Raw genomic sequence first — 14,558 nt, 5'->3', positions numbered from 1 at the left:
TACCTGTGTTTCTCTGTGTTTTACATAGCTCTGTGTTACCTGTGTTTCTCTGTGTTTTAAATAGCTCCATGTTACCTGTGTTTCTCTGTGTTTTTAAATAGCTCCGTGTTACCTGTGTTTCTCTGTGTTTTAAATAGCTCCGTGTTACCTGTGTTTCTCTGTATTTTAAATAGCTCCGTGTTACCTGTGTTTCTCTGTATTTTAAATAGCTCCGTGCTACCTGTTTCTCTGTGTTTTAAATAGCTCCGTGTTACCTGTGTTTCTCTGTGTTTTAAATAGCTCCGTGTTACCTGTGTTTCTCTGTGTTTTACATAGCTCCGTGTTACCTGTGTTTCTCTGTGTTTTAAATAGCTCCGTGTTACCTGTGTTTCTCTGTGTTTTAAATAGCTCTGTGTTACCTGTGTTTCTCTGTATTTTAAATAGCTCCGTGTTACCTGTGTTTCTCTGTATTTTAAATAGCTCCGTGTTACCTGTGTTTCTCTGTGTTTTAAATAGCTCCGTGTTACCTGTGTTTCTCTGTGTTTTACATAGCTCTGTGTTACCTGTGTTTCTCTGTGTTTTACATAGCTCCGTGTTACCTGTGTTTCTCTGTGTTTTTAAATAGCTCCGTGTTACCTGTGTTTCTCTGTGTTTTAAATAGCTCCGTGTTACCTGTGTTTCTCTGTATTTTAAATAGCTCCGTGTTACCTGTGTTTCTCTGTGTTTTAAATAGCTCTGTGTTACCTGTGTTTCTCTGTATTTTAAATAGCTCCGTGTTACCTGTGTTTCTCTGTATTTTAAATAGCTCCGTGTTACCTGTGTTTCTCTGTATTTTAAATAGCTCCGTGTTACCTGTGTTTCTCTGTGTTTTAAATAGCTCTGTGTTACCTGTGTTTCTCTGTGTTTTTAAATAGCTCCGTGTTACCTGTGTTTCTCTGTATTTTAAATAGCTCCGTGTTACCTGTGTTTCTCTGTGTTTTAAATAGCTCCGTGTTACCTGTGTTTCTCTGTGTTTTAAATAGCTCTGTGTTACCTGTGTTTCTCTGTGTTTTAAATAGCTCCGTGTTACCTGTGTTTCTCTGTGTTTTAAATAGCTCCGTGTTACCTGTGTTTCTCTGTGTAGAGACCTCTGGGGAAACCCGACGGGCTAGATGTTTCAGACCAGAGCAAGGAGCACCCACAGCACCTGTGTGAAAAATGCAAGGTTCTCGGCTACTACTGTCGTCGCGTGCAATAATAACCTGTCGTTATCTAGCCACAAGTTCACGGAGTTGCCCCCTAGACACTGATCTTGGTTCAGTTTAGCATTTTCTACACTAATGTTTGAGGTTAGGTCTGGGGGACGGGAAGCTGATCCTAGATATCTACCTACAGTAGGGTTAAACTTCACCCCGAAGTCAAGTTCACTTCCCTAGTTGACTTCCCTGGCCTTAAGTTGACTTCCCTGGCCTTTAGTTGACTTCCCTGGCCTTTAGTTGACTTCCCTGGTCTTATGTTGACTTCCTTGGCCTTTAGTTGACTTCCCTGGCCTTACGTTGACTTCCCTGGTTCACTTCCCTGGCCTTTAGTTGACTTCCCTGGTTCACTTCCCTGGCCTTATGTTGACTTCCCTGGCCTTTAGTTGACTTCCCTGGCCTTAAGTTGACTTCCCTGGCCTTTAGTTGACTTCCCTGGCCTTTAGTTGACTTCCCTGGCCTTTAGTTGACTTCCCTGGCCTTACGTTGACTTCCCTGGCCTTACGTTGACTTCCCTGGTTCACTTCCCTGGCCTTTAGTTGACTTCCCTGGTTCACTTCCCTGGCCTTACGTTGACTTAACCCTCCAGTGGTTAATGAAGAGTTGACGCTCATCTAATGTGTTGTGTATATCTCACTAAAATAGGCCTGATCAACCGTCATACTCTGTTGTACTATAAAAAAACATTTGACCTGTTTCTCTGTTCCCTACATGTGTGAATTGCGGACAATTCCATTTCACTAAGTCTATTCAGGATTTAATTTCTTCCTGAATTGAAGTGGAATTGACCCCAAACCTTGTGTGTGTTTTATGATGATATCGCTGTCCAGCGTAGTAGCTCCTGCCTACCTACCCAATGTCAAGCTATAACACCAGCCCCATTTATACCTGGCACTAACATGCATCCTTTGTCCTGATGTTGTCCGCATTCTGATTGTGCTCACATTTTCTGAAAATATGTCTACACGCGGTATTAAAATGTATCATATCCGTCCACTGTGTCCGCATTGTGACCAGATTTCCTGGTTCCTCACTGTATCCTCGTGATTCGGACAGCCGTTCTTTCAAAGTAGTATTTATTTATTTATTTTAAGACACAAATCGATGCCATAAGTCAATGGTGCCACCTGTGAATTATTTTAGAAGGCGGGATACTGCCGATTTTAAATGGTTGACTACCTCGAGACGTGGTCGGGAAGATCTGATCCCAATCAGATCCCAATGCGTCTTTTAATCGTCTACACCCGTCTGAAAATGTTGACACAATCAGAACGTGGACAAGATCAGGACAAAGGATGCACGTTAGAACCAGGTATAAATGGGGCTTAAGTGACATCTGTTACGGCTGGGTTTAGACAGGTCTTTTGACCAATCACATCAGATCTTTTTACGCCAAATCTTTTTCTCAGAGGTGATCTGATTGGTTAAAAGACCAATTAGTGAAAAGAAATATCAAAATTGGGCTGCCTGTCTAAACGCAGCCTCTGTGTTTACAGGATTCATTCATTTAGTAATTTGTTATAACAGTTGAAGTCGGAAGTTTACATACACTTAGGTTGGAGTAATTAAAACTCGTTTTTCAACCACTCCACAAATTTCTTGTTAACAAACTATAGTGTTGGCAAGTCGGTTAGGACATCTACTTTGTGCATGACGCAAGTAATTTTTCCAACAATTGTTTACAGATTATTTCACTTATAATTCACTGTATCACAATTCCAGTGGGTCAGAAGTTTACATACACTAAGTTGACTGTGCCTTTAAACAGCTTGGTTAAATTCCAGAAAATGATGTCATGGCTTTAGAAGCTTCTGATAGGCTAATTGACATAATTTGAGTCAATTGGAGGTGTATCTGTGGATGTATTTCAAGGCCTACCTTCAAACTCAGTGCCTCTTTGCTTGACATCATGGGAAAATCAAAAGAAATCAGCCAATACCTCAGAAAATAGTACGCAAGTATAAACACCATGGGACCATGCAGCCGTCATACCGCTCAGGAAGGAGACGCGTTCTGTCTCCTAGAGATGAACGTACTTTGGTGCAAAAAGTGCAAATCAATCCCAGAACAACAGCAAGGGACCTTGTGAAGATGCTGGAGGAAACAGGTACAAAAGTATCTAGATCCACAGTAAAACGAGTCCTATATCGACATAACCTGAAAGGCCGCTCAGCAAGGAAGAAGCCACTGCTCAAAAACCGCCATAAAAAAGCCAGATTACGGTTTGCAACTGCACAGGGGGACAAAGATCATACTTTTTGGAGAAATGTCCTCTGGTCTAATGAAACAAAAATAGAACTGTTTGGCCATAATGACCATCTTTATGTTTAGAGGAAAAGGGGGAGGCTTGGAAGCCGAAGAACACCATCCCAACCATGAAGCACGGGGGTGGCAGCATCATGTTGTGGGGGTGCTTTGCTGCAGGAGGGACTGGTGCACTTCACAAAATAGATGGCATCATGAGGTGGGAAAATTATGTGGATATATTGAAGCAACATCTCAAGACATCAGTCAGGAAGTTAAAGCTTGGTCGCAAATGGGTCTTCCAAATGGACAGTGACCCCAAGCATACTTCCAAAGTTGTGGCAAAATGGATTAAGGACAATAAAGTAAAGGTATTGGAGTGGCCATCCCAAAGCCCTGACCTCAACCCTATAGAAAATGTGTGGGCAGAACTGAAAAAGCATGAGCAAGGAGGCCTACAAACCTGATTCAGTTACACCAGCTCTGTCAGGAGGAATGGGCCAAATTCACTCAACTTATTGTGGGAAGCTTGTGGAAGGCTACCCGAAACTTTTGACCCAAGTTAAACATTTTCAAGGCAATGCTACCAAATACTAATTGAGTGTATGGAAACTTCTGACCCACTGGGAATGTGATGAAAGAAATAATAGCTGAAATAAATAATTCTCTCTTCTATAATTCTGACATTTCACATTCTTAAAATAAAGTGGTGATCCTAACTGGTCAAAGACAGGGAATTTGTACTAGGATTAAATGTCAGGAATTGTGATAAACTGAGTTTAAATGTATTTGGCTAAAGTGTATGTAAACTTCCAACTTCAACTGTACCTGTACTAGTACTTGAGTAATGCTTCAGGTTTTACTTTATGTAGATGTGTTCATTCATTTCACTTTTTAAAATAACCAAGGACGGGATTCCATCAAAGGCGTGTTGTCAATAAACACATAGCACTTGACTTTTAAAAGTAATTTACGCTTGAGTGGTCATCCGCACCGTTTACCGTGAATGAGATCTCCGTTAATGTCGGGGAAATTTGCCTTTAATTAATTAAAGGGGCGTTGTCAACGGTGCAATGCACTTATCGACAACAGCACATTTGATTGAATCCTGGCTCAAGTGAAGTGGAGTATGTTGTTGGGGTCAACAGCATATCTTATCAAATGTGAATTAACTAAAAAAAAGGATTATAACGATGTCAGACCTGGATTTCACATTACCTGTTTATATATTTATTATCTTACATCTAACATGTTTCGTTGGAAATATAGAACATAGACTAGTTACTGTATGTTTTTTATCAGAGACTGCTATGGGCCAGAACCATATCTTACGAGACTGCTATGGGCCAAAACCATATCTTCTGAGACTGCTATGGGTCAGAACCATATCTTACGAGACTGCTATGGGCCAAAACCATATCTTCTGAGACTGCTATGGGCCAGAACCATATCTTACGAGACTGCTATGGGCCAAAACCATATCTTCTGAGACTGCTATGGGTCAGAACCATATCTTACGAGACTGCTATGGGCCAAAACCATATCTTCTGAGACTGCTATGGGTCAGAACCATATCTTACGAGACTGCTATGGGCCAAAACCATATCTTCTGAGACTGCTATGGGTCAGAACCATATCTTACGAGACTGCTATGGGCCAAAACCATATCTTCTGAGACTGCTATGGGTCAGAACCATATCTTACGAGACTGCTATGGGCCAAAACCATATCTTCTGAGACTGCTATGGGTCAGAACCATATCTTACGAGACTGCTATGGGCCAAAACCATATCTTCGAGACTGCTATGGGCCAAAACCATATCTTCTGAGACTGCTATGGGCCAAAACCATATCTTCCGAGACTGCTATGGGCCAAAACCATATCTTCTGAGACTGCTATGGGTCAGAACCATATCTTACGAGACTGCTATGGGCCAAAACCATATCTTCCGAGACTGCTATGGGCCAAAACCATATCTTCTGAGACTGCTATGGGTCAGAACCATATCTTACGAGACTGCTATGGGCCAAAACCATATCTTACGAGACTACTATGGGCCAAAACCATATCTTCCGAGACTGCTATGGGCCAAAACCATATCTTCTGAGACCACTATGGGCCAAAACCATATCTTCTGAGACCGCTATGGGCCAAAACCATATCTTCTGAGACTGATGTGGGTCAAAACCATATCTTCCGAGACTGATGTGGGTCAAAATCAGGTCTTCCGAGACAGCTGTGGGTCAGAACCATATCTTACGAGACTGCTGTGCGTCAGAACCATATCTTACGAGACTACTGTGGGTCAGAACCATATCTTCCGAGACTGCTGTGGGTCAGAACCATATCTTACGAGACAGCTATGGGTCAGAACCATATCTTACGAGACTGCTATGGGTCAGAACCATATCTTACGAGACTGCTGTGCGTCAAAATGTACACACAGTGCCTTCAGAAAGTATTCAGACCCCTTGACTTTTTCCATATTTCATTACACTAGATTTTTCTAAAATGTTTTTTTTTTTAAAGTACATCATCAGCAATCTACAATACACACTACACCATAATGACAAAGCAAAACAGGTTTTTATTTTTTTGCAAATGTATAAAAAAACAAAACCGATACCTGTTTACAAAAGTTTTCAGACCCTTTGCTATGAGACTCGAAATTGAACTCAGGTGCATCCTGTTTCCATTGATTATCCTTGACATGTTTCTACAACTTGATTGGAGTCCACCTGTCGTAAATTCAATTGATTGGACATGATTTGAAAAGGCACACACCTGTCTATATAAGGTCCCACAGTTGACAGTGCATGACAGAGCAAAAACCAAGCCAGGAGGTCGAAGGAATTGTCCGTAAAGCTCCGAGACAGGATTGTGTCAAGTCACAGATCTGGGGAAGGGTACCAAAAAAATTCTGCAGCATTGAAGGTCCCCAAGAACACAGTGGCCTCCATCATTCTTAAATGGAAGAAGTTTGGACCCACCATGACTCTTCATAGAGCTGGCCGCCCAGCAAAAGTGAGCAATCGGGGGGAAAAGGGCCTTAGTCAGAGTGACCATCAGGTTCTTGGTCACCTCCCTGACAGAGCTCCAGAGTTCCTCTGTGGAGATGGGAGAACCTTCCAGGAGGACAACCATCTCTGCAGCACTCCACCAATCAGGCCTTTATGGTAGAGTGGCCAGACAGAAGCCACTCCTCAGTAAAAGGCACATAACAGCCCACTTAGAGTTTGCCAAAAGGCACTTAAAAGACTCTCAGACCATGAAAAATAAGATTATCTGGTCTGATGAAACCCAGATTGAACTCTTTGGCCTGAATGCCAATCGTGACGTCTGGAGGGAACCTGGCATCATCCCTACGGTGTAGCATGGTGGTGGCAGCATCATGCTGTGGGGATGTTTTTCAGCAACAGGGACTGGGAGACTAATCTGGATCGAGGCAAAGATAAACGGAGCAAAGTACAGATAGATCCTTGATGAAAACCTGCTCCAGAGGGTTCAGGACCTCAGACTGGGGTGAAGGTTCACCTTCCAGCAGGACAACGGCCCTGATTCCGCAGCCAAGACAACGTAGGAGTGCCTTCGGGACAAGTCTCTGCATGTCCTTGAGTGGCCCAGCCAGAGCCTGGACTTGAACCCGATCGAACATCTCTGTAAAGACCAGAAAATAGCTGTGCAGCAACGCTCCCCATTCAACCTAACAGAGCCAGAGAGGATCTCCAGAGAAGAATGGGAGAAACTCCCCAAATACAGGTGTGCCAAGCTTGTAGCGTCATACCCAAGAAGACTCAAAGCTGTAATCGCTGCCAAAGGTCCTTCAACAAAATACTGAGTAAAGGGTCTGAATACTTATGTAAATGTGATATTGTGTATGTAAATGTGATAATGTCTAAAAGCCTGTTTTTTTCTTTGTAATTATGAGGTATTGTGTGTAGATTGATAAGGGAAAAAACTATTTTAATCCATTTTAGAATAAGGCTGTAACGTAACAAAATGTGGAAAAAGTCAAGGGGTCTGAATACTTTCTGAGGGCACTGTATATGAAATGTATTCTGAGTGTTGTCTGACAGAAACGTTTCTGTGCAATACCTTTATGAAAACAGAACCAAACAACTGCACATGATTCATTTGAATCAATTCATTGATTCATTCAAGTTGACTCAGATCTCTTATTTTAGATCCTGTCAATCATACAGTTAATATTTCTATTTTAAACACCACCTTTCCTACATTTATTATTCTGATATTATTTTCTAAACATTTAAATGGGTTCATTTGATAAGTCTGCTTTCTGTTATGTTTGATGTATTTTACAGGAATAATTCATGGAAAAATATAGGTTTTCTGAAATGTGATTTTGAAGAAGGAAATATTGAAGAAGGATGAAGAAGGAAATATTCATGTATAATTACTATAATCTGTATAATTAGTATAATCTGTATTAGTATAACCGGTATTAGTATAATCTGTATAAGTAGTCTAATCTGTATTAGTATAATCTGTATAATTAGTACAATCTGTATAATTAGTATAATGTGTATAATTAGTATAATCTGTATTAGTATAATCTGTATAATTAGTGTAATCTGTATAATTAGTATAATATGTATTAGTATAATATGTATTAGTATAATTAGTATAATTTGTATAGTCTGTATAATTAGTCTAATCTGTATTAGTATAATCTGTATTAGTATAATCTGTATAATTAGTATAATCTGTATAATTAGTATCGGTATTAAAGGATGGTACATACTTTTTTGAATATCTATAATGAAAATTCATTATAATGGTTTTGTTGATTATTTTGTAGAAGGAATATCTTATTTGCATTAACAAGTAAGTGCCTTATATATTGTTATCTGTGAAAATATGTGCTTATTGTGGACGGTATCTATGTTACCATTCCAAATATGTATTTGACAAGAGTTTTTGTTAAACCCAATGTCATATTGAAGCTCTAATGGTATTATAAATGCAAATTGTCTTATATAATATAATTATATATGATAGCCTCTTTTCGCACCAAAAACTAGATAGTTATTCACCACAGTGCTATATGAAATAAAACTATTTTTAATGCTGCATTGTCTATTCTCTTTGTTGACAAGATTATTTACTTGTTTTTAACTTTTTATGTGCTTTGTATGAAATAAAATGTTTCCTCCCACCTAGTAGAACGAATGAATTTACAGTTATAGGATAGGTTACATGTATATGCTTTACTTCCTGAATGTATCTACAGTTATAGGATAGGTTACATGTATATGCTTTACTTCCTGAATGTATCTACAGTTATAGGATAGGTTACATGTATATGCTTTACTTCCTGAATGTATCTACAGTTATAGGATAGGTTACATGTATATGCTTTACTTCCTGAATGTATCTACAGTTATAGGATAGGTTACTTCCTGAATGTACCTACAGTTATAGGATAGGTTACATGTATATGCTTTACTTCCTGAATGTATCTACAGTTATAGGATAGGTTACTTCCTGAATGTATCTACAGTTATGGGATAGGTTACATGTATATGCTTTACTTCCTGAATGTATCTACAGTTATAGGATAGGTTACATGTATATGCTTTACTTCCTGAATGTATCTACAGTTATAGGATAGGTTACATGTATATGCTTTACTTCCTGAATGTATCTACAGTTATAGGATAGGTTACTTCCTGAATGTATCTACAGTTATAGGATAGGTTACTTCCTGAATGTATCTACAGTTATAGGATAGGTTACTTCCTGAATGTACCTACAGTTATAGGATAGGTTACATGTGTATGCTTTACTTCCTGAATGTATCTACAGTTATAGGATAGGTTACTTCCTGAATGTATCTACAGTTATAGGATAGGTTACTTCCTGAATGTATCTACAGTTATAGGATAGGTTACTTCCTGAATGTACCTACAGTTATAGGATAGGTTACATGTATATGCTTTACTTCCTGAATGTATCGACAGTTATAGGATAGGTTACTTCCTGAATGTATCTACAGTTATAGGATAGGTTACTTCCTGAATGTACCTACAGTTATAGGATAGGTTACATGTGTATGCTTTACTTCCTGAATGTATCTACAGTTATAGGATAGGTTACTTCCTGAATGTATCTACAGTTATAGGATAGGTTACTTCCTGAATGTACCTACAGTTATAGGATAGGTTACATGTGTATGCTTTACTTCCTGAATGTATCTACAGTTATAGGATAGGTTACTTCCTGAATGTATCTACAGTTATAGGATAGGTTACATGTATATGCTTTACTTCCTGAATGTATCTACAGTTATAGGATAGGTTACTTCCTGAATGTATCTACAGTTATAGGATAGGTTACTTCCTGAATGTATCTACAGTTATAGGATAGGTTACTTCCTGAATGTACCTACAGTTATAGGATAGGTTACATGTATATGCTTTACTTCCTGAATGTATCTACAGTTATAGGATAGGTTACTTCCTGAATGTATCTACAGTTATAGGATAGGTTACATGTGTATGCTTTACTTCCTGAATGTATCTACAGTTATAGGATAGGTTACTTCCTGAATGTATCTACAGTTATAGGATAGGTTACATGTGTATGCTTTACTTCCTGAATGTATCTACAGTTATAGGATAGGTTACTTCCTGAATGTACCTACAGTTATAGGATAGGTTACATGTGTATGCTTTACTTCCTGAATGTATCTACAGTTATAGGATAGGTTACTTCCTGAATGTATCTACAGTTATAGGATAGGTTACATGTGTATGCTTTACTTCCTGAATGTATCTACAGTTATAGGATAGGTTACTTCCTGAATGTATCTACAGTTATAGGATAGGTTACTTCCTGAATGTATCTACAGTTATAGGATAGGTTACTTCCTGAATGTACCTACAGTTATAGGATAGGTTACATGTGTATGCTTTACTTCCTGAATGTATCTACAGTTATAGGATAGGTTACTTCCTGAATGTATCTACAGTTATAGGATAGGTTACTTCCTGAATGTATCTACAGTTATAGGATAGGTTACTTCCTGAATGTATCTACAGTTATAGGATAGGTTACATGTGTATGCTTTACTTCCTGAATGTATCTACAGTTATAGGATAGGTTACTTCCTGAATGTACCTACAGTTATAGGATAGGTTACATGTGTATGCTTTACTTCCTGAATGTATCTACAGTTATAGGATAGGTTACTTCCTGAATGTACCTACAGTTATAGGATAGGTTACATGTATATGCTTTACTTCCTGAATGTATCTACAGTTATAGGATAGGTTACTTCCTGAATGTATCTACAGTTATAGGATAGGTTACTTCCTGAATGTATCTACAGTTATAGGATAGGTTACTTCCTGAATGTACCTACAGTTATAGGATAGGTTACATGTGTATGCTTTACTTCCTGAATGTATCTACAGTTATAGGATAGGTTACTTCCTGAATGTACCTACAGTTATAGGATAGGTTACATGTGCATGCATTACTTCCTGAATGTTTGGATTGGAAGGAAGTTTAACTAGAGATAAGTGATCATATTTGGTATTTTATCAGGATCCCCATTAGCTGTTGCAAAAGCAGTAGCTACTCTACCTGGGGTCCACACAAAACATGAAACATGACATAATACAGAACATCAACAGACAAGAACAGTTCAAGGACAGAACTACATACATTTAAAAAAAAGGCACACGTAGCCTATATATCAATGCATACACACAAACTATCCAGGTCAAACGGGAGAGGCGTTGTGCCGTGATGTGTTGCTTTATCTGTTTTTTGAAACCAGGTTTGCTGTTTATTTGAGCAATATGAGATGGAAGGAAGTTCCATGCAATAATGGCTCTATATAATACTGTTAGCTTTCTTGAATTTGTTCAGGATTTGGGGACTGTGAAAAGATCCCTGGTGGAATGTATGGTGGTGTAAGTGTGTGTGTCAGAGCTGTGTGTAAGTAGACTATGCAAACAATTTGGGATTTCCAACACATTGTTTCTTATAAAAACAAGAAGTGATGCAGTCAGTCTCTCAACTCTTAGCCAAGAGAGACTGGCACGCATAGTATTTATATCAGCACTATGTTTACAATGAAGAGCAAAACGTGCCTCTGTTCTGGACCAGCTGCAGCTTAACTAGGTCTTTCCTTGCAGCACTGGACCACACGACTGGACAATAATCAAGATTAGACAAAACTAGAACTTGCTTTTTGGAGTGTGGTGTCAAAAAAGGCAGAGCATCTCTTTATTACGGACAGACCTCTCCCCATCTTTACAACCATTGAATCTATATGTTTACAATCTAAGGTAATGCCAAGTAATTTAGTCTCCTCAACTTGTTCAACAGCCACACCATTCATTACCAGATTCAGCTGAGGTCTAGAACTTAGAGAATGATTTGTACCAAATACAATGCTCTTAGTTTTAGAGATGTTCAGGACCAGTTTATTACTGGCCACCCATTCCAAATCAGACTGCAACTCTTTGTTAAGGGTTTCAGCGACTTCATTAGCTGTGGTTGCTGATGCGTATATGGTTGAATCATCCGCAAACATGGACACACATGCTTTGTTTAATGCCAGGTCATTGGTAAAAATAGAAAAGAGTAGAGGGCCTAGAGAGCTGCCCTGCGGTACACCACACTTTACATGTTTGACATTAGAGAGGCTTCCATTTTCGTTCTATTAGATAGATAGCTCTGAATCCACGATATGGCAGAGGTTGAAAAGCCATAACACACAAGTTTTTTCAACAACAGGTTATGGTCAATAATATCAAAGTCTGCACTGCAATCTAACAGTACAGCTCCCACAATGTTCTTATTATCAATTTCTTTCAACCAATCATCAGTCATTTGTGTCAGTGCAGTACATGTTGAGTGCCTTTCTCTATAAGCGTGCTGAAAGTGTAGTGGCTATAGAGTCAGGTACCATCCTCAGCAGCTTTCCATCTAAGTTGTCAATGCCAGGAGGTTTGTCTTTATTGATCGATAACAATCATTTTCCCACCTCTCCCACACTAACTTTACAAAATTCTAACTTGCAATGCTTTTCATTCATTATTTTTATGCATGAATATTACAGCTCACTGTTCGTTGTTGGAATTTCCTGCCTAAGTTTGACCGCTTTGCCAATGAGGTAATCATTAAAATAATTGGCAACATCAAATGGTTTTGTGATGAATAAGCCATCTGATCTGATGAAAGATAGAGTGGAATTTGTTTTTCTGCCCATAATTTCATTTAAAGCACTAAAGCTTTTTTTTTCAATCATTCTTTATATCATTGATCTTGGCTTCATAATATACTTTCTTCTTCTTTGTGTTGAGTTTAGTCACATAATTTCTTAATTTGCAGTAAATCAGCCAGTCAGATGTGTAGCCAGTCTTATTTGCCACATCTCTTTCAAACATACCGTTTTTAAAATCCTCATCAATCCACGGAGCCTTAACAGATCTAACAGTCAGTTTCTTAACAGGTTTATGTTTATCAATAATTGGAAGAAGCAATTTAATAAATTCATCAAGTGCAGCGTCTGGATGCTCCTCATCACATCAAACCAACACGTATTTAACATCATGCACATAAGAGCCACAGCAAAATCTTTTGTATGAGCTCTTATACACTATTTTAGACCCAGCTGTTGGAACTTTGGCTCTCCTGGATATAGCCACTATATTGTGATCACTGCATCCAATGGGTACGGATACAGCTTCAGAACAAAGCTCTACAGTATTAGTAAAGATGTGATCAATACATGTGGATGATCTTGCTCCTGTAGTGTTTGTAAACACCCTGTTAGGTTGATTAATAACCTGATCCAGATTACAGGCACTGGTTACAGTGAGAAGCTTCCTCTTGTTAAACACCCTGGTAGGTTGGTTAATAACCTGAACCAGATTACAGGCACTGGTTAGTGAGAAGCTTCCTCTTGAACGGACAGCTTGATGAAAACCAGTCAATATTCAGGTCCCCAAAAAAGTAGACCTCTCTGTTTACATCACATACACTATCAAGCATTTCACACATATTATTTAGTTACTGACTGTTAGCACTCGGTGGCCTATAGCAACACCCCAAAAGAAAAGGCTGTAGATGAGCCAAGTGAACCTGCAACCACAACACTTCAATAACACTGGACATAAGATCTTCTCTAAGCATTACAGGGACATGGCTCTGAATATATACAGCAACACCTCCCCCATAAGCATTACAGGGACGTGGCTCTGAATATATACAGTAACACCTCCCCCATAAGCATTACAGGGATATGACTCTGAATATATACAGTAACACCTCCCCCATAAGCATTACAGGGACGTGGCTCTGAATATATACAGCAACACCTCCCCCATAAGCATTACAGGGATATGGCTCTGAATATATACAGCAACACCTCCCCCATAAGCATTCCTGTATCTTCTATAGATGTTATATCCTTGTATTGCTACTGATGTATGATCAAATAAATGATCTAAGTGAGTCTCAGAAATGGATAATATATGAATGTTATCTGATGTCAGCAAGTTATTGATTTCATAAACCTTATTTCTAAGGCTCCATATATTACTATTGGATGTTTCCAGCCATTTCCTGTGTAGCTGATCAGAGACAGACGTAATATGGAAAAGAGCAGAGAAACAAATATACATTCAGCAGTCCATTAATCAGTTGGTCAGTGTGTGTGGCCAGTCTGTTTGTTGCCAGTCTGTTTGTGCCACCATGCCAAATCCTTGGCTTAACAATGACATTATGACAACAATTGGCAAAAGCACCAACAGATCTGGGACCAGGGAATAGGAGACACCAGATCTGGGACCAGGCTATAGAAGGAGACACCAGATCTGGGACCAGGCTATAGAAGGAGACACCAGATCTGGGACCAGGCTATAGAAGGAGACACCAGATCTGGGACCAGGCTATAGAAGGAGACAACAGATCTGGGACCAGGCTATAGAAGGAGACAACAGATCTGGGACCAGGCTATAGAAGGAGACAACAGATCTGGGACCAGGCTATAGAAGAGACAACATATCTGGGACCAGGCTTTAGAAAGAGACAACAGATCTGGGACCAGTCTATAGAAGGAG

General features: G+C 39.1%; 1 protein-coding gene across 1 annotated transcript in view; it reads left to right on the top strand.

Annotated features, from left to right (window-relative positions):
* LOC129868123 (zinc finger CCHC domain-containing protein 24-like) overlaps window positions 1–8,550 on the top strand; it is a 60,418-nt gene extending 51,868 nt beyond the window's left edge. The window contains exon 4 of the mRNA XM_055941820.1: window positions 1,103–8,550. Within this exon, the coding sequence (XP_055797795.1) occupies window positions 1,103–1,216 (114 nt within the window). The 3' untranslated portion in view covers window positions 1,217–8,550. The remainder of the gene's footprint in view (window positions 1–1,102) is intronic.
* The last annotated feature ends 6,008 nt before the right edge of the window (window positions 8,551–14,558 follow it).

The sequence above is a fragment of the Salvelinus fontinalis genome, chromosome 1, assembly GCF_029448725.1.
Source record: "Salvelinus fontinalis isolate EN_2023a chromosome 1, ASM2944872v1, whole genome shotgun sequence".
Lineage (NCBI taxonomy): Eukaryota > Metazoa > Chordata > Actinopteri > Salmoniformes > Salmonidae > Salvelinus > Salvelinus fontinalis.
The sequence above is the reverse complement of the archived record's forward strand: the minus strand, read 5'-3'. Positions and strand labels throughout refer to the sequence as shown.